Here is a 17564-nt window from a genome sequence, read left to right as displayed (position 1 = left end):
GCTAGGGTTTGAATCGGAGTTGCAGCCCCTGGCCTACGCCACAGCCATAGCCCACCAGATCCAAGCCACATCTATGACCTATGCTGCAGCTTGCGGCAGTGCCTGATCCTTAACCCACTGAGTGAGGCCAGGGATTGAACCTGCATCCTCATGGATACTAGTCGGGTTCTTAACCCACTGAGCCACAATGGGAACTCTTAATTTCATCTTTATATAGCACATGAAATTATATGAAGAACCATGTAAGTGAATAACCATATTGAAGCCCAGAAGAGAAAATGTGTGTTGAAAGGCAAATTAGGGGGTTTGGTATTTAAAAGCATTTTCTCCATTACTCAGCCTTATAGGACACGAAGTTTTTTCACTGTCTTGTTTAATTCTCACAACGCTGTGGGAGTAAAAAGGGCCTACATTAAAAAGCCTATTTTAAAGACAAAAAAGCAAAGATTGAAAAAAAAAAGAGAGGGAGAAGAGAGGATGGGCTCAGATCTGCCAGTGTCCTAAATGTGGGTGTAAGATCTTGATACTCCACGGGATATTCATGTAGGTACTGGTTTTGTAAGAAGTGGTTCTGTCATGGTGAGAAAATAAAAGCTAATGCAGGGAGTTCCCATCATAGTTCAGTGGTTAGCAAACCCGACTAGCATCCATGAGGACAAGGGTTTGATCCCTGGCCTTGCTCAGGGGGTTAAGGATCCGGTGTTCCCGTAAGCTGTGGTGTAGGTCGCAGATGCGGCTCGGATCCCATGTTGCTGTGGCTCTGGCATAGGCTGGCGGCTACAGCTGCAATTAGACCCCTAGCCTGGGAACCTCTGTATGCCGCAAGTGTGGCCCTAAAAAAAAAAAAAAAAAAAAAAGCTAGTGCAGTGCAGACCCCGTGTCTCCTCTGCTGAATAAACGAATGTTGATCAGTCTATGTCGATGAGCTTGTGTAGGGATGTCAGTGGCTGCCGTCTGGGCTGACACAGAGGACAGTTTCCTGCAGGTGGCTGCACGGAGAGTGATGAAAACCTTTCTTGACTCCTTTTTCTGCATAGCTGGATGTTGAGACTTGGCAACAGGAACGTCCTGTGGTGTTGCATACATGGACCAAGGAGTCTGCCCACAACTATGAAAATAATTGCCACGAGGTGTCTGTCTTTGTTAGCCCCGGGGCAACCTATTTTGAGGTGGAATTTGATGAGAGATGTGAAACTGAAAAAAGGTACGACTCACCATTCTTTTTTCCCCAAGCAGTGATGGATCAAAAACGAGAGAAGGAAAGTGATAGAGATTATGCTTTCACAGGTATGACTATCTGGAATTCACTGATGCCAGAGGTGGGAAGACACGCTATGACACAAAAGTTGGCACTGATAAATGGCCCAAGGTGAGTGGTTGTCCCAGAGACCCAGGCAATGCCTACTTCTGCATCAGTTCTCCTTTTGTTATAACCTCAGGAGGACAGAGATGTGGTCTTTGAAGGAAGGATTTATATCATACTTTTGTAAAAGGAAGGGTTTATATCAGAGTTCAGCACCTGTTTCATAAATAAAGTTTCTAGAGGACACAGCCGTGCCCAATTGTTTGTTTCACCTGTAGCTTCGTGGGCACGGCAGAGGCAGGGTTGAGTCGTTGCCGGAGAGAACTGTGTGGCCCAGAAAGTCTAATAATTTACTGTCTGGTTCTTCGCCACCCTGGTTTGTATCACATTGTCCAGAGTAGACAGGGAATCGTCATCCTTAGCACGGAGGCACTGATGGGTCCAAGCAGCCTCGCCCACGACGGGGAGAGCCAGGGTCCCCCTCACAGTTTGGGCTGTGCGGCTCTGGCTGGGAAGGTAAGCGCTGCGTCACCGTTGGGGGCCAAGGAGCAGCGCAGTCCCTGGCTGAGTAGGTAGTGGGCAGGGCAGTGTCTGAGGTTTAGAAAACTGACCAGCAGTTTCCAAGTTTACTTCTTTATAAGGTGCTGTTGTGAATTTTCTGTTTCAGTCACTCCACTGTCCAGTTCTTTAGTAGTTTTGGTGGGGGTGTAAGATATAATGGTGAGACTATAGGCCAATTTTAAATGTAGGTTTTTCGAGTCGTGAAGAACATGCTTGTTGCTGGAGTGCTGCCTTCTCCAGTCGGTTCGACCACTTGACCTCTTTGTTTGTCTCCAGAAAGTGACCTTCAAGGCTGGTCCCCGGCTGCAGTTTCTCTTTCACTCCGACAGCAGTAACAATGAGTGGGGCTACAAATTCACGGTCACTGCCTACGGCCTGCCTGATGTTGCTGTGTCTTGGGGGTTGGATTTGCAACTCCTTGTTTCCCGGCTGATGGGCCGCCTCGCTTCCCAGTGCATGGCCCTCAAGTCTGTGCATCGTAAGTCCACGTGCTGTCCCTCCCCGTCTTGCTCCAGCCACACTGAAGAGCAAGGGGGCGACCCGCTTCACATAATTGCAGTGCAAGGGAATTGATACTACGCCCTTTCGGGAGTTCCCGTCGTGGCTCAGCGGAAACACATCTGACTAGTGTCCCTAAGGATGTGTTTGATCCCTGGCCTCACTCAGTGGGTGAAGGATCCGGTCTTGCTGTGAGCTCTGGTGTAGGTCGCAGATGCGCTTGAATCCCATGTCACTGTGGCTGTGGTGTGGCCGGCGGCTGCAGCTCTGATTCGACCCTGACCTCCACGTGCTGTGGGTTTGGCCCTAAAAAGGAAAGAAACCCATTTGCTTTCAGTTTCCTTTAAACCAAACCAGAATCAAATATACACTTGATGCTGTTTTCATAAAGTTTCTTGACTCAGTCATGGGGACATATTTCGAAGGACACTATGGAGGAGGTGGGGGAGGGAGCTGGCTTTTGGCAGTATTGTCACCATTTTTTTGTGAGTGAATTTTGGTATATTCTAACCAGAAGGCAGAAATATAGAATAAATTATTTGTATACTCTTTAATTATGTGAATACGTGTAAAATAAGTGAACATGGATTTTGCCTTGAAGAGATTTTTTCTTTCTTTCTTTCTTTTTTTTTTTTTTTTTTTGGCTTTTTAGGGTCACACCTTCGGCATATGGAGGTGCCCAGGCTAGGGGTTGAATCAGAGCTGTAGCCACCGGTCTACGCCAGAGCCACAGCAATATGAGGTCCAAGCTGCATCTGCCTCCTACACCACAGCTCATGGCAACGCCGGATCTGTAACCCCACTGAGTGAGGCCAGGAGTGGAACCCGAAACCTCACGGATACCAGTCAGATTCGTTTCCACTGAGCCACGACGACAACTCCTATATAGTTTTTTTTTTTTTTTAAGTTTTTCTCATTTTAAAAGTAAAATATCATAGAAAAGTTACATAGTGAAAAAAAAGCCAAGAAGAAAAACCATTATTAATCCTAATCCCCAGAGAGAACCGTTATTAACATTTTAATCTACTTCCACCTTGTGTTTTTTCTTTGGCTCTTCATAAACACATCTGTGGCAGGTATTTTAGTATCATCATTTGTAGTGTGTTATTTATTTATACTTTACAAACTGAAGTTTACAAATTGTGACCGTGTCTCCATAATTAAACATTTCTAAATGGTCTCCTGTTACCGCCTTGGAGGCGACTCCCATTCTGTTTTCAACTTACTACACAAGTTAGTCATTTCAGAGGGACCTGGAACTGAAGCTGTCGTACAGAATGGCAGCATTTCAGGACTGCCTGATGGTTTAGGTCCATCAGGCTCTGTGTTTCACAGTTTTGTTCTGCTGAATGGGTATGACTTCCCGCTCCGACTTAATGCCCAAGTTTTTTTAATCCTTTCTTCATCAGTGCAAAGACTCTGAGTGTGTTAAGGAAAGAACGGAATTCTTGTAAGCCTGTTTCTCTTTCCAGAGTTAGGAAGTAACGTGGCGATACCTCAGGCAAAAATGGCATTAGTCCTCAACTCTCCCTTGTGGAAACCTGTCTTCAGGCACCAAATACGTCCAGAGTTGGGATTAGAAGCAAGCTGGCCCACTCACCCACACCAGGATAATAAGGAGGTATTTACTCTTCTCTTGTCTTTGTATTTGGAGTGGGAAATGTTTACTAGTATTTTATCACTTTAGATTATAAACATTTGTGTTTATATCTCATCACCCCTGTGAAGCTGTTAGTCCTTTGAGGGCGGAAGCTACTACCCCTTGTTCGTTTGGGCCATAAGCGCCAGCATGGCAAGTGCTCACCCGTATTGAATGACTGGCTCCGCAGTGAAATAGCGCAGGAGCTCAGTCAGTCTCTCTTGGGGGAGTCATTAAACAAATCAGGTCCGTTTCCAGTGCCCGCTGAGTCACACTCTAGAGGGAGACTCGTGCTGTACTTTTTGTTCTCCACGGGACAGCAGCCCGATACTTAGGCTCATAATACTCAAAAGCCAAATGAGTTTGCCCGCTGTCTCTCCGTCATCTCTTCGTCCTTCTCTCTGCTCTCCTGCTCTTCCTCCCTTCCTCCCACCTCCCGCCACCCCGTGCTCTTCAGTGGCTGATTGCTGGTCCAGGCCCTCTTCCTCAGCGTCTCTGCTCCGTCAGACCCACCCTTCTCTTACTCCACCGCAGTCCGCTGGCTTCTCTTCTGTCTACCCACTCCGTCTGCCTCCGTCGTTCTTCTTCCTCCTTTTCTGAAGAGTTGGCTTCTTTCAGGCTCTCCCCCCTTTCCTGCCACCCACCAAGACCGTATCCTGTCTCCCGTCTTCTGCTGTCACCTCTGTGTGTGTGCTTCCTAAATAATCAGTTTCCAGTCCTGGTTCTTTTCCCAGGCTCCAGTCACGTGTCCGCCTCTTTCCGTGAGGTGTTCGCATTTCCACGTTCTAACTCCCTTTAACTCAGAAGTGTAAAACCAGGGTGGCTCCCCAGACTGCTCACTCCTATTGTCATTATTGTTTTCCCAGACATTGAGCCACTACTCCCGAGTGTCACCTTTATTCCCACCTTCTTCTCACCTTTCCTGTCCCACGAGCTGCCAGCCCTGTGGATTCCTCTTTGAGGTGTTCATCTCTTTCCATGTCCTCTGCCTCCATCTTTATCCAGGCCCTCATCTTGCACTTGCATTATTACATTGGTACCTACCAAGGTTTTTTTTTTTTTTTTTTTTTTTTTTTTAATCACTGCATTATCTTGTCATTCCACTGCCAAGCACCATTAATGGCTCCCCGTTGCCCACAGGGTGAAGTCTAAACTCCTCAGTGTGACAGTCAAGGCCCTCGCAGTCTCCTTTCACCTTACCTCTCTGACTCTAGTTCCCACCACTCCCCAGCTGAGACTTCAGGCCAGGTCAGTCTCCCCACTGACTCTCTGCTAATGGTTGTGTTCCTCAGGACCAAACCTGCCCCGTCTTCAGGGTCCCGTCCAAAGCCCATCCCCTCCAGGAGGCTTTCCTTAATCACGTTAACCGGCCAGTAGCCCTCTCCTGTGAACTCTCAGCACTGGGTGTCCCTTCTAGGCATTTGGCACTTGATAATCTTTTGCTTTATGGTAGTGGTAGTTTGAATGCTTTTAACGTGTTATTTATCTTTCCTTTTTTTTTTTTTTTTTTTTTTTTAACCCCTGTATCTGTCTGATCTCCTGCCAGTAGTGTTAGATGTCCTGAGAGGATGCTCTGTGCTGTAGCCTTCTGCTTTGGCCTCGTAGGCGTTCAGTCAACTCTCTTTTTTGAATGAATGTGTTAAACATGTTGATGTTTGTTGTTGTTGTTGTTGTTCACAGGTTAAGAACATCCCCGATGATCCCTGCCACCAATTTCTTCTTGACTTTGCACAGTCAGATCCTGCCCAGAACTTCTGTGGGCCATATTCAGAACTTTTCAAAGGATTCATACAGGCATGTAGAAAACAGGCCCCAAAGACAGATATAGTTGCTGGTTCCACTATTGATCAAGCTGTGAACGCCACCTTTGCTGCTCTGGTGTATCGCACTCCAGACTTATATGAGAAGCTGCAAAAATATGGTAACTTATATTACAGGGAATGTTTTTGATCTGAAGGCCAATTGCTAAGTTTTAAGAAAGCCTATCTTAAGCGAACACTGCTAAGTATTTTGGACCATAAACACATTTCCACAACTGTAAACTTCATCTTGTCATTTCTCCTTTGCCAGTCAAAAGATTCGTGACCAATTTATAGTTAGCAGAGTGTAATACATAGCAAGTAGCCTTGAGTTTCCTAATTAGCAGGTGATTTTTCTCTATCTAGAATTCTCATGGAAAACTCCCGAGAAGTTTAATGGAAGGAAACCTTCCCTTGGGTTGTATTCCCAGCTCGCACACTAGAAGTCGTGCAGCTTCAGGTTAATCAGATAACCTTTCTGCACCGTAGTGAGCTTATCTGCAAAGCTCAGCGTTGATTCGCTCTAACATGCTAAGAAATTCCAGTTAAAACCTGGGACGTTTAGGTAATTGAATGTGCGGATAACCGAGGAAGAAAATGTAGGTGTGAACTTCTCTTTAGACTTACAGCCTCTTTGTATCCTGAGCTGCTGGCTTCCTTTGTTGAGAGCCTGCTCCTTGCCATTTCTTTTCCTCACGTGCCCCAGGGATACCACGTCTGTGGATTTACTATAAATGTAGCCTGCAGCCTAACGGGGCCCACAAAGAGGGACGATCTCTCCCTACTCATCATCTCGTGAAGAAAAGCATTTCAAACGCAGGGTAAAGACGAGGTGTGGGCTGTCCCAAGCCCTCTGGCAGGGTGTGTGTTCTTTCCACGCACAGATGAAAGAAGTGCTTCCTTCCTTAGACTAGTTAATCGACTGTTACTGTTGTTGTAATTATGGATGCTATGATCACTGCCACCTTTATTGCTGAGTCCTTTGTGTCTCATATTGCAGAATTTATTTCCCGATGTAAAACATCTCAATTCCTCCCTCAGCTGTTAATAGTTCCTTTAAGAAGCTGCTCAGATAAGTAAAACGACACTGAAGCGTGAGTGATTGAAGGAAACAGCTGTCACATGGAAGAGTGTATCTCTGATGAAGGGCAAGCTGCCCTGTATGGTTTCGGAAAAAAAAAAAAATTCACGATATGTTTTCATAATCAAATTGTAGTAAGAGAACTGGACAATCTTTGTTACCTGTGGGAACTTTCAAGGGAGGGATCCAACACTTATGAGTTAAAAGCTGAGAAACAGAAGGTTTCTGGCTCAGGGAAAGCTCCCCCCTTGTTTTTGCAAATCATGTTTGCATATCACATACCCCTTTGTCTCTGCAAAACGCACGATCAGATGTGACGACTAGAAATATTTTGCCAAATACAGGTTGTTTCTAGAATACCTACCACTGATGCTTTGAAGGAGGCACAGTTGGTCACAGTTCTTTCCGTCCCTGCCGCTAAGGGGCTGTCGATGGGTTCTTCAGAACTGAACTACTTGGGGAGCTGGCCTTGTGTAGCTAATTTGCCAATCTTTGTCTAAAACTGTCACTCTTTTAGGTTAGAAACATATGGAAGGAGTTTTTCAACTAGACTAAGCCGCTCGAGGAGGGACCCTGTTTGTTTTTCTCAGTGCCAGGTGTAGAGCCTGGCACATTCTAGGTATTAAGAAAATTCATTGCATTTGCACTGGCTCAACAGAGAGCATCACTCTGTTCCAGTATATTAGCCTTTAGATTTTAGATGAAGAAAAGGGGCCGGCCTCATAGAGCTTTCTTTAAACAAAACAAAATGTTTTTGTTACTTCTCCAATTATAAAAATAATACGGGAGTTCCCATTGTGGCTCAGTGGTTAACAAAGCCAGCTAGTATCCATGAGGTTGCAGGTTTGATTCCTGGTCTCACTCAATGGGTTAAGGATTCGGCGTTGCCGTGAGCTGTGGTATAGGTTGCAGACATAGCTCAGATCTGGCGTTGCTGTGAGCTGTGGTGTAGGTCACAGACGAGGTTTGGATCTGGTGTTGCGGTGGCTGTGGTGTAGCCTGGCAGCTATAGCTGTGATTTGACGCCTCGCCTGGGACCTCCATATGCTGTGGGTGCAGCCCTAAAAAGACAAAAAGACAAGATAATAATAATAACACCCATTCATGTAGAAGCTTACAAAGTACAGAAAAGCTTACAGTAATTATCAGCTATCATCTCACCACTTCAGGAATACCTCTGTTAACATTTTTCTTTGTATCTACCTGGCCTTTTATTTGGGTATGTTTATATGTGTTTTTACTGTGTAAAACCATGTCTGTACCATGTAAACTCTTTGATAATTTTGCATATACTGCTTCAGTCTAATCCCCACCCAGACTGAGCTGTTTCAGCCACCCTGTAAATACTGTTTCATAACTAACCTTTTTTACTTTATATACGTACCATGAACTTTTTTCCATGTTTATAATTATTTTTTACTCACTTTTAATAATTTTTATTTTGCTTATAATATGTTCAATATTTTACTTTTAATGTTTTACTCACTTTAACAGTATATCCATTTTTAGATATTCATGTGAAAAAAGTTAGTTTGAAGTAACACAGAGAACCCCTTTCAGCTATTTGTGGTTTAATTGATCATTTCCCCCCCACCACCCCCTCTCCGGGTCCTCTCCTGCCACTCTCACTGTGTGAGTGTCAGGGGAAGACTTTCTGTGCGGAGATTTAGAAGTGAATTTATGCTTAGTGTTGCAGCAGTGAATTGTGTTAACTGAATGTCACCTCTCCTTTCCCCAGTAAATAGTGGGGGCAAGACAGCCCTGAGTGAGGAGTTTGCACAGGTGTATTCCTTGGCAGATGGGATTCGAATATGGATGGTAAGATTTTCCTTTGCATGCTATTTCTATATTTTTTGAATTTTTACTATGATATCATGGAATTAAGATAAGTAGCTGTCTCCTCAAAAATAAAACTTCAGGAATTTTTTTTCTTTTTTTTTTTTTTTCTTTTTTTTTTTGGCTTCTTAGGGCCATACCCACAGCATATGGAGGTTCCCAGGCTAGGAGTTGAATGGGAGCTATAGCTGCTGACCTACACCACAGCCACAGCAGTGCCAGATCCAAGCCACATCTGCAGCTTACACCACAGCTCACAGCAACGCTAGATCCTTAACGCACTGAGCAAGGCCAGGGATCCAACCCTCAACCTCGTGGTTCCTAGTTGGGTTCATTTCTGCTGCGCCACAGGAGGAACTCCAGGAATTTTTTTAAGAACTAAAGTTTAGTGATGTGAATGGATAAAAAAGAATAATTGAGAACCCTTGAAGTCGTGATTTGGTGAGTGTTGAGAATGTCAGAGGAAGCAGGGTTTCGTTGACTCTAACCGTTTAGACTAGGAGGGAAAGCAGTGCTTTAGATACTCTTCGACCAGTGACGGTTTTCGGCAGAGGTGAGGCCTCTCTCCGAGGAGAGGGCTTCCTGCGGTTTGGGAAAGAGGTTCTGCGGCACTGTTTGTGACAGCCGTCACCCGGAGGAGCGAAACGTCCGTGGGTAGAACCAGCAACAGGATTGTATGTTATATTACTGTGAGTCTATAGCACGATGAAAAGGAGCGCAGTAGAGCCACATCTGTCAGCATGGATGGTGCTCACAAATGTGATGAGGAGCAGAAGCACGTGGTGGAAGAATGCACAGCTGTGATTCTCCTTCTATAAAGCTGACACTCAGACCGAATGTCTATGTTACGTACATAAAGTGTATGTTATGTACACAGATATTTAGTAAAATTAACCAAATGCATGGAAATGATAAACTCCAGGTTCAGGAGAATTGTTCTTATTACTTAGGCGTGGCGATGAGTACCTGTATATTATTATTTTATTTATATATATACATTTACAACCACCTTAAAAGTTGTATAGTAGTTGAGAAAAGATCTTAAGTGAGTAGAGGATGGATAATAAAATTGAAGGCAGGAGACTAGTTGTGGTTATTAGGTGGGGATGACTGACTTCTGCTACTTAGGAGATAAAATAATTAGTCTCACTGATGGATGTGTGAACAGGCAGGTGGAGCTGAAGACTGTTTCCGGGTTCCTGGTTTGGGTGACTTGGTGGGTGGTAGAAGCATTGACCAGAATGGGAAAAATGGTCTTGGATCTGGAAGTGGGGTGGTCAGTTCAGCTGGGGACAGGATGAGTATGAGGACATCTAGGTTATATGAGACATCCAGCTGTAGAATTTAGTGAGTGCAAAAGAATCTACATGCCGAGGCAGAGATAAGGACAACTTCACATCTTTGGCCATAGTTTTTTTTAAAAGGAATTCGTCTTGTGGCTCAGCAGGTGAAGAACCCAACTAGTATCCACGGGGATGTGGGCTCGATCCCTGGCTTCACTCAGTGAGTTAAGGATCTGGCGTTGCTGCAAGTTGCAGCATAGGTCACAGCTTCGGCATAGGTCTCAGACACGGTTTGGACCTGGTGTGGCTGTGGCTCTGGTGTAGGCCAGCATCTGCAGCTCCGATTTGACCCCTAGCCTGGGAACCTCCATATGCCGCAGTTGTAGCCCTAAAAAGAAAAAAGGAAAAAAAGAATATATGAGTTTATCCAGGTACAAATGCACAGTGATTAGAGCATAGTTGGGGCCCAGAATAAACTGGATAGACAGATGGAGACCAAAATGAACAGGATCTCTCAGAAGAAACTCAAAGGTAACATCATCAGAATGGTGGGAGCGTGTTGACAGAGAAACCAAGCTAGTGGTAGCATTTAAGCAAAAGAGTGTCTCATAAAGTCAGTGACCACAGACAGTTCAAGAAAAAAGGATTTGGCAGCCGACAAAGCACATTGTAGATTATACCTCTGGTGTAGCACAGGCTAGACTGCTGACACTTGGACAAGATGCCAACCTTTTCTCCAAGACCTTGGTCTCCATACATCACGCCCGGTCTTCTGCCTGGGCTGTCAGCACCGTGGTGCATGCTGTGACCATGGCCTGCATGCGTACTAGGAGCACCATTCGCTGCCTGGCAGTCTCAGCATCACTTAGAGGTGTCTTGCTCCTTTAGAGTAGAATAGAGATCAAGTTTCAGTCCAGCGTCGCCTGCAAACCAGGTATGTGACCCTCACCAGACCCTTCACTTCTCTAAGACCTCCTTGCTTTATTTGTACTAGGTCAGCTTTAGGTAAGGGCCCCTCCAACTCCAGGGTTCTAGAATTTTTTTAAAAAGAATAGGGTCATGGTTATAAATTTCTCCCAAATAACACATAGTTAAAAAGAAGGTAGTTTTGCAGGTCGACCGTTAGGAAGCTTCAATGCCTGGATTACCTCCAGGACAAACAAAAACGGCTCAGTCCTAATATCCTCAACACAGGACTATAAAGTCCATGATCTCAGCACGGGGTGCTTTTGAAGTAGTTTGCTGTGGCTGCCCTTGCTCTCCTGCCTGGACAATGTAATTATGTGGCCCCAATCCTCCCCCAGTTAGAGATGAAGCAGAAGTCCCTGATGAGCCTGGGGAACGAGGCAGAAGACCGACGTGGGTCAGAAGCTGCTGAGGCGAACCCCGAGAGCCTGGGTGAGTGCCCGCTCTGGCTGCCAGCCCCGCTTCTTCTGTTTTCACTTCTCAGAAAACCAGTGACCCAGTTTCTAGGCATGTGTTGACACTAACTGTATTTTCTAAGGACATGTCACAAATAGAGAAGTGCCAGAGAGGAATAATTATTTATTAACATGATCCAAATGGAGCATTTTTTTAGGAGGCATTAAGTGTTTTTTGAGCTCTGTCTTGTTATGTTTTTAAGTATGCTCATACTAAATAGTAATAAAATTAAGGAATTACTGTTACTTTTTAAAATGTCATGGTTATGTTATTATCTAAAACTTTTTAGGGAAATAAACTGCAGATTTTATAGATGAAATAATGTAATGCCTGGGATCTACATGGAAATAATCTGGGGAGTGGGGAGCGGGTGGGGGTGAGAAAAGACTGGCCTTGGGTTGACAGCTGTTAAATCTGGGTGAGGGGTACACGGGGGGGTCCTTATACTGTTCTCTCTCTGTATGTTTGAAAATGTCTACAATAAAACATTTTAAAAGTGTGCTCATACTGCCAGGGAGATTTTGATGGATGTGAGGGAAGGTTCGGTTCTGTTCTGTCGGTAGGTGTGTATATCGCTGTGTTAATGGAGATATTTCTTGTCCCAGCTTGTAGAGTTTAAATAGATTATTGCCTCTTCAGAAGAAAACAAGTTGAATTTTGACTTTTTTTCATTATGTTTCTTGCCTTTTGCTTTTAGCGAAGGAGTGTATTCAGAAGAGTCTTCTGTTACTAAAATTTTTGCCCATCGGTGCAAGTTCAAAGGAGAGCTGCGACACGCTGGTGACTGCAGATGAGACGGATCACCTGCAGCAGCCACGGGACCGGCGCCAGAGGACGGGCTCTGTGGCCGGAGAGCATTTCCAAGCCTCCGGCTCCCCCACCGAAGCAGCGCCCCCGGCCGCGGGAGACAGGAGTCCTGGCTTGGGGGTCCAGCTGCCGCCGCCGCCCAGCAGTGGCCCTCCTGCGGCGGACGTGTCCTCTGCCACAGCCGAAGAGCCCTCGTCCCCTTCCACCCCGACCCGGCGGCCTCCCTTCACCCGCGGGCGGCTGCGGCTGCTCTCCTTCCGCTCGATGGAGGAGGCCCGGCCGGCGCCCGCAGTGAAGGAGCGGTACCCGGTGCTGCGGGACGTCATGGACTTCGTCAAAGACCAGGCGCTCTCGCCCGAGAGGTGAGCGCGCGCTCCAGGCGCCCGGTGCCCCGCCTCGTCAGGGCCTTGACGTTCATCTCAGAAATGAGCAAATAATGCTTGCGGGACAGATCAAGGTCTCTCTTAGAATGGTCAGGAGACAGTTTTTGATTTTTTTTTTTTCCCTTTTAAAGAAGTATTTCTTTCACTTGAGGGTTGTACATGATACGGAAATTGTATCTTTGTAATGTACTGGTTGGCTAAAAAAGAACTATTTCTTTTTTCTTTTTTTTTTTTTTTTTGTCTTTTTGCCTTTTCTAGGGCCGCTCCTGCAGCATATGGAGGTGCCCAGGCTAGGGGTCTAATCATTAGACTTGTAGCCACCCGGCCTACGCCAGAGCCACAGCAACACGGGATCCGAGCCGCGTCTGCAACCTACACCACAGCTCACAGCAGCGCCGGATCCTTAACCCACTGAGCAAGGCCAGGGATCGAACCCTCAACCTCATGGTTCCTAGTCGGGTTCGTTAATCACTGCGCCACGACGGGAACTCCCTAGAAAAGAACTATTTCTTTTGGTAGCCACCAAAATAAGTTTGTCTTATATTCATCCCTTGAGAAATTTAGGAGTTGATATTTTCTGACTTGTCAAAGGGCCTACATTCCTAGACGTTTCGCCTGCTTGGCTTCCCTGTCCTCTTGGTCCTGGTTGACCACAGAGACAAACTTCCTTTTTCATTAATTAATTGTTTCATGTGAGTTGAGGGGCTTGTGGCCAGTGGACTGATTTGGAATGCTGCTGAGTAGTGACTAAAAGCAGCAAACAGTTATCGAAATCCTTCCTGAATACTTCGCAGTGGTATTTTTATTGATATGGCACCAGAACCTGGGCGGGGGTCTGTTCTCTCTCTGCCCCAGCTCGAGAGGTTTCTGGGTGTTCCTGACTTGAGTTCTGTCTCCAGTGTTGTCAAGGTTCTTTCCCTGAGGAAGGCCCAGGCCTGCAGCATCCTCGAGGTCCTGAGGATCGCCCAGTGTTGCTCCGAGTCCCTCGGGCAGCCTCACTGCTTCCACCCGCCGTACATACTCTTCCTGCTGGAACTTCTGACCTGCCAGAAAGACTTTACCAAGTAAGTCCAAAGCACAGGTCTGCAAGGAAGCCACGCGAGGTCGTTGTAAAGAAATCCTAGTTGTCTTCTCGGATGAAGGACTCGACCCTTTCCTTGTAGGATGCAGATTTTCGGTTTGGGACAATTTATTCTAATACCATTTCTCCTTAGAAAAAGACTTGTAGTAAGTAAATAATGGAACGTGTTTATTCTTCTGGGTGAGTTTATCAGCTTTCTCTTACTGTCAAATGAGGATGATGTTCCCTGTGTACCCATACCCCTCATTTGGCTCCTGGAAGCTGCGAGCTCAATTTGACGCTCATCTACAGTAATGACATAAATCTAATAAGTACCTCACAAGATTGTTTCAACAACCTCTCAGTAAATATTTTCTGAGTGTTGACTGTGGCAGCCGCTGTTCTAGGTGGTCTGGTTTTCCCAGGGGACGGGCAGACAAGACCCTTGTTCTAGTGGAGCTTATATTCTGTTTTGGAGAGACAGACCAAGAAAAAAATTATATGTGTGTGTACACATAGCGGCAATGTTGATGTATGGTGATTTCATACAGAGTAACCTAATTTGTGTGGTTGGGGAAGGCAGGCCGAGGAGATGACACAGAACCAAGAGATGACTGAGCAGCTGACTTCAGGGGTGGGAGCCCTAAAGACAGGAGGAGCAGCACACAGACCCTAGGGTGGGGGGTTGGCCCAAGGAGCAGAAAGAAAGCCAGTGTGCCTGAGTGAGCCAGATAGGAGGAGATGAGGCCCGAGTAGTAGGCTCATATCATGTAAAGCTTCGTAGGATGCAATTTAAGGTGTTTGGATTTCATACCGAGCTGTAGATGGGAAGTCTTCGGAGGAATTGAAGCCCAAGAGGAACACACTGTGACATATATTTACCAAAGATACTTTTGGCTACTATGTGAAAAAGACCAGAAGGAAGAAAGCAGTTAGGAAGCTGTAGCAGAAGTCCAGGTTTGAACCAGGAAAAATAGCACTGGAGATGGTGAGATTCTGGATATATCTTGGAGGTAGAATTGTCAGGACTTACTGATGGATTCGATGCAGAGGGTGAAACAAGGAATCCTGGGGAAAGAAACCCCTAGGATTTGGCTTGAGCAGCTGGGTGGATGGTGATACTGAGGGAAGAGTATGGAAGAAACAGATGAGGGCAATAATCAGAAGTTTTGTTTTGGCCACGTTTGAACTGCTTCTTTCATACCTAAGTAAATATATCAAGAAAATTGACAGAAGAGCCTAAAGTGCTTGAAAGAAACCAGGACTAGGGATAGACTTTGGATGTTGTCAGCATATAGATGGTATATAAAAGCCATGAGGCCAGGGTGAGACCTTCTGGAAAGTGTGCAGAGAGATGAACAAGAGGGGGCCCAGGACCGACCCTTAGGGGCACTTCTTTGTTTAGTTGAAGTCAAGCAGAGGAAGAGCAGGCAGCTGAGGAGATCAGGGAGTGGCCATCAAGAACAAAAACCAGCGGGCAGGAGTTGCCATTGCCGCCAGGAGAAGACCGTATCTCAAAACATAGGAATGGTCAGTTGTGTCAGATGCTGATGTGAGAGGCGAAACAAGCTAAGAACACACTGGATTTGATGGCAGTCTTACTGGGGCCATGGGCTGCAAGCCCCCTTGGACTGAGTTGAGAAGAGAATGGGGGTAATGAAATGAAGAGGGAGACTAGAAGTTATTTCAGGAAATTTGGCCTCGAAGGGGAGCAGAGGAATTAGGGTAATGATTGCAGGGGATGTGGGCTCCACTGAGGGCTTTGAAGAGGTAGAGTGTACCGCGTGCGGGTGGGAGTGAGTCGCTAATGAGGAAGACTCGATGCGGGAAGAGAGGGACCGGAGGCGGTAGCAACGGCCTACGTAGAGTAGTCGGCCTTTGGCAGAGTCAGGGCGACCGTGGTAGCAGGAGACTCAGTAGCATGCAAGTTGGTTGGTAGATTTGGTGGTGCAGAGACAGAGGTATTCCTGTGGGATCATTTCTGTTTTTAAAATATAGCTCTAAGTGAAAGTTTAGGTAGAAGCAGTGGTAGTTTAAGGAAAGGCAGGGAGGTTTGAAAATTGTGACAGCCAGTCTGATTGCCTGACAATTTTGAGTGCTTATTTGAGAATGATGGTTGTGAATTTAAAGTGATGCTAGTCAGCTTGGTTGTGTGGTGTTTGCTGCAGCCACGTTTCACGGTTTTGATGTAGGCATTCTGTTTCTCAGGCAAGCACGTGGGGGGAGAAAGCAGCAAAGGTTGGGAGGGTGTGATTGTGGTAATGGGCCGTCCAATGAAAGCTGAGTACAGGGCGAAGAGAGAGCACAGCGGGAGTAGGAGATGGTGAACGTGAGGCGTGTCCTGGGTTGGGGCTTGTCGGGATTGAGGAGGCTGTTGCGAGAGTCCCAGAGCAGGTGAGCAGGATGAGAAGTCATGGTCGGAATGGGATGCTCCGAAGTCAGGATTTCAGAGGCAATACAGTTACTATGGTGACAAGGTCAGGGAAGTGACCATCAGACTGGGACGGCAAAGGAGATGGAGGAGAAGACCACTGGAGGCGAAGATGGCAGAGAATTCAGGGACAGGGAACGGGGCATCATTCCCGTGGATGTTGGGGTTGCCAAGGTAACAAGGATCAAGGTAGAAACGGTACCGAGCTTGGTGCTGAAGTCATCAGTGATGGGAGCTAGAGGGACGGGCGTGACCGGGTAGAGAGTGTTAAATGGGGTGATGAGTGAAGAATACTTCACAGTGCCAGGCACTCAGGTAGTGGTGGGAAGGGTAGTTTTTCTGTTAACAAGGAAGGATGAATCATCATCACCTCCATACTCCTGGGAAGCAGCCCTCTTAATCCAGGCCCATGGCTCACATGCCGTTACTTTCTGAAATTACTTGATTTTTATTTACTTTAGTTTCAGTGACACTTCATTAGCTTGCTTCTCCTCTGCTCTTTTCATGTAAGGCAAATTGATTATTAAGTAAATGATGTTTTGGCAATTAAGTGATCAATGATTTCTTCTGCTTCTAGTTATTTTGGACACTTGGAGGGCTGTGGTGCAGATCTACACAAAGAAATTCGAGACACTTACTATCAATTTGTTCTGTTTTTGGTCAAAGCTGTTAAAGGATTCGGTAGCCTAAATGACAGGTACGGGATAATTTTACAATTTCTAGAGAAAAATTATTTCTTTTTTCTTCTGATTTTTAAAGAAATACACTTCCAATGTTGAAAATTCAGAAAGACACAAAGAGTAAAATAAAAATAACCCCCTAATCTTACCATCCAGAGCTAATTGCTAGATGTTAACTTATTAATAGATTTTATTTCAGCCTTTTCTCTATATGGTATACACAGTTAAAGGAGGGATGGGTCTTGGGTCATCTAAGAATCCGTAACCTGTTATTTTCAGTTTTTGATGTATTATGTGCAGTTTTAAAAACTTGAATGTATGAGTTCCCGTTGCGGCTCCAGCAGTAATGAACCCGACTAGTACCCATGAAGATGCAGGTTCGATCCCTGGCCTCATTCAGTGGGTTAAAGGATCCAGCATTGCCGTGAGCTGTGGCGTAAGTCACAGATGTGGCTCGGATCCTGCATTGCTGTGGCTGTGGTGTAGGCTGGCAGCTGCAGCTCTGATTCAGCCCCTAACCTGGGAACCTTCATTTGCCATGGATGCAGCCCTAAAAAACAAATTAGAGACCTTGAATGTAAAGCCATTCCCCATTCTCCTCTATGGTAAGTGGTTTGGACACAACTGGTTCTTTTCTATATCTAAGTGGCATAACCTGGGTTAATAGGGGCTGGCCTTGACCTTGTTACGTATCAGAGGTGATTTTTACTTTACCATGAAATGTCCCCTGTGATAGTCCAGACGGAGGCATGCTTCTTTATGCTTTCAGTACTCTTTTGCT

The 17564-nt window shown here is 45.8% G+C and overlaps 1 protein-coding gene across 1 annotated transcript in view; it reads left to right on the top strand.

The window, feature by feature from the left end:
- The window catches only part of ZZEF1 (zinc finger ZZ-type and EF-hand domain containing 1), a 113769-nt gene that overhangs the window by 56841 nt on the left and 39364 nt on the right, over nucleotides 1–17564 (top strand). The window contains 10 exon segments of the mRNA XM_021067699.1: nucleotides 1038–1204; nucleotides 1288–1369; nucleotides 2141–2342; nucleotides 3835–3983; nucleotides 5682–5922; nucleotides 8620–8699; nucleotides 11305–11398; nucleotides 12120–12591; nucleotides 13512–13676; nucleotides 16681–16800. Coding sequence (XP_020923358.1) covers nucleotides 1038–1204; nucleotides 1288–1369; nucleotides 2141–2342; nucleotides 3835–3983; nucleotides 5682–5922; nucleotides 8620–8699; nucleotides 11305–11398; nucleotides 12120–12591; nucleotides 13512–13676; nucleotides 16681–16800 — 1772 coding nt within the window.

This window comes from Sus scrofa, chromosome 12 (genome assembly GCF_000003025.6).
Source record: "Sus scrofa isolate TJ Tabasco breed Duroc chromosome 12, Sscrofa11.1, whole genome shotgun sequence".
Classification (NCBI taxonomy): Eukaryota; Metazoa; Chordata; class Mammalia; order Artiodactyla; family Suidae; genus Sus; species Sus scrofa.
This window is presented reverse-complemented; position numbering and strand designations above follow the sequence as displayed.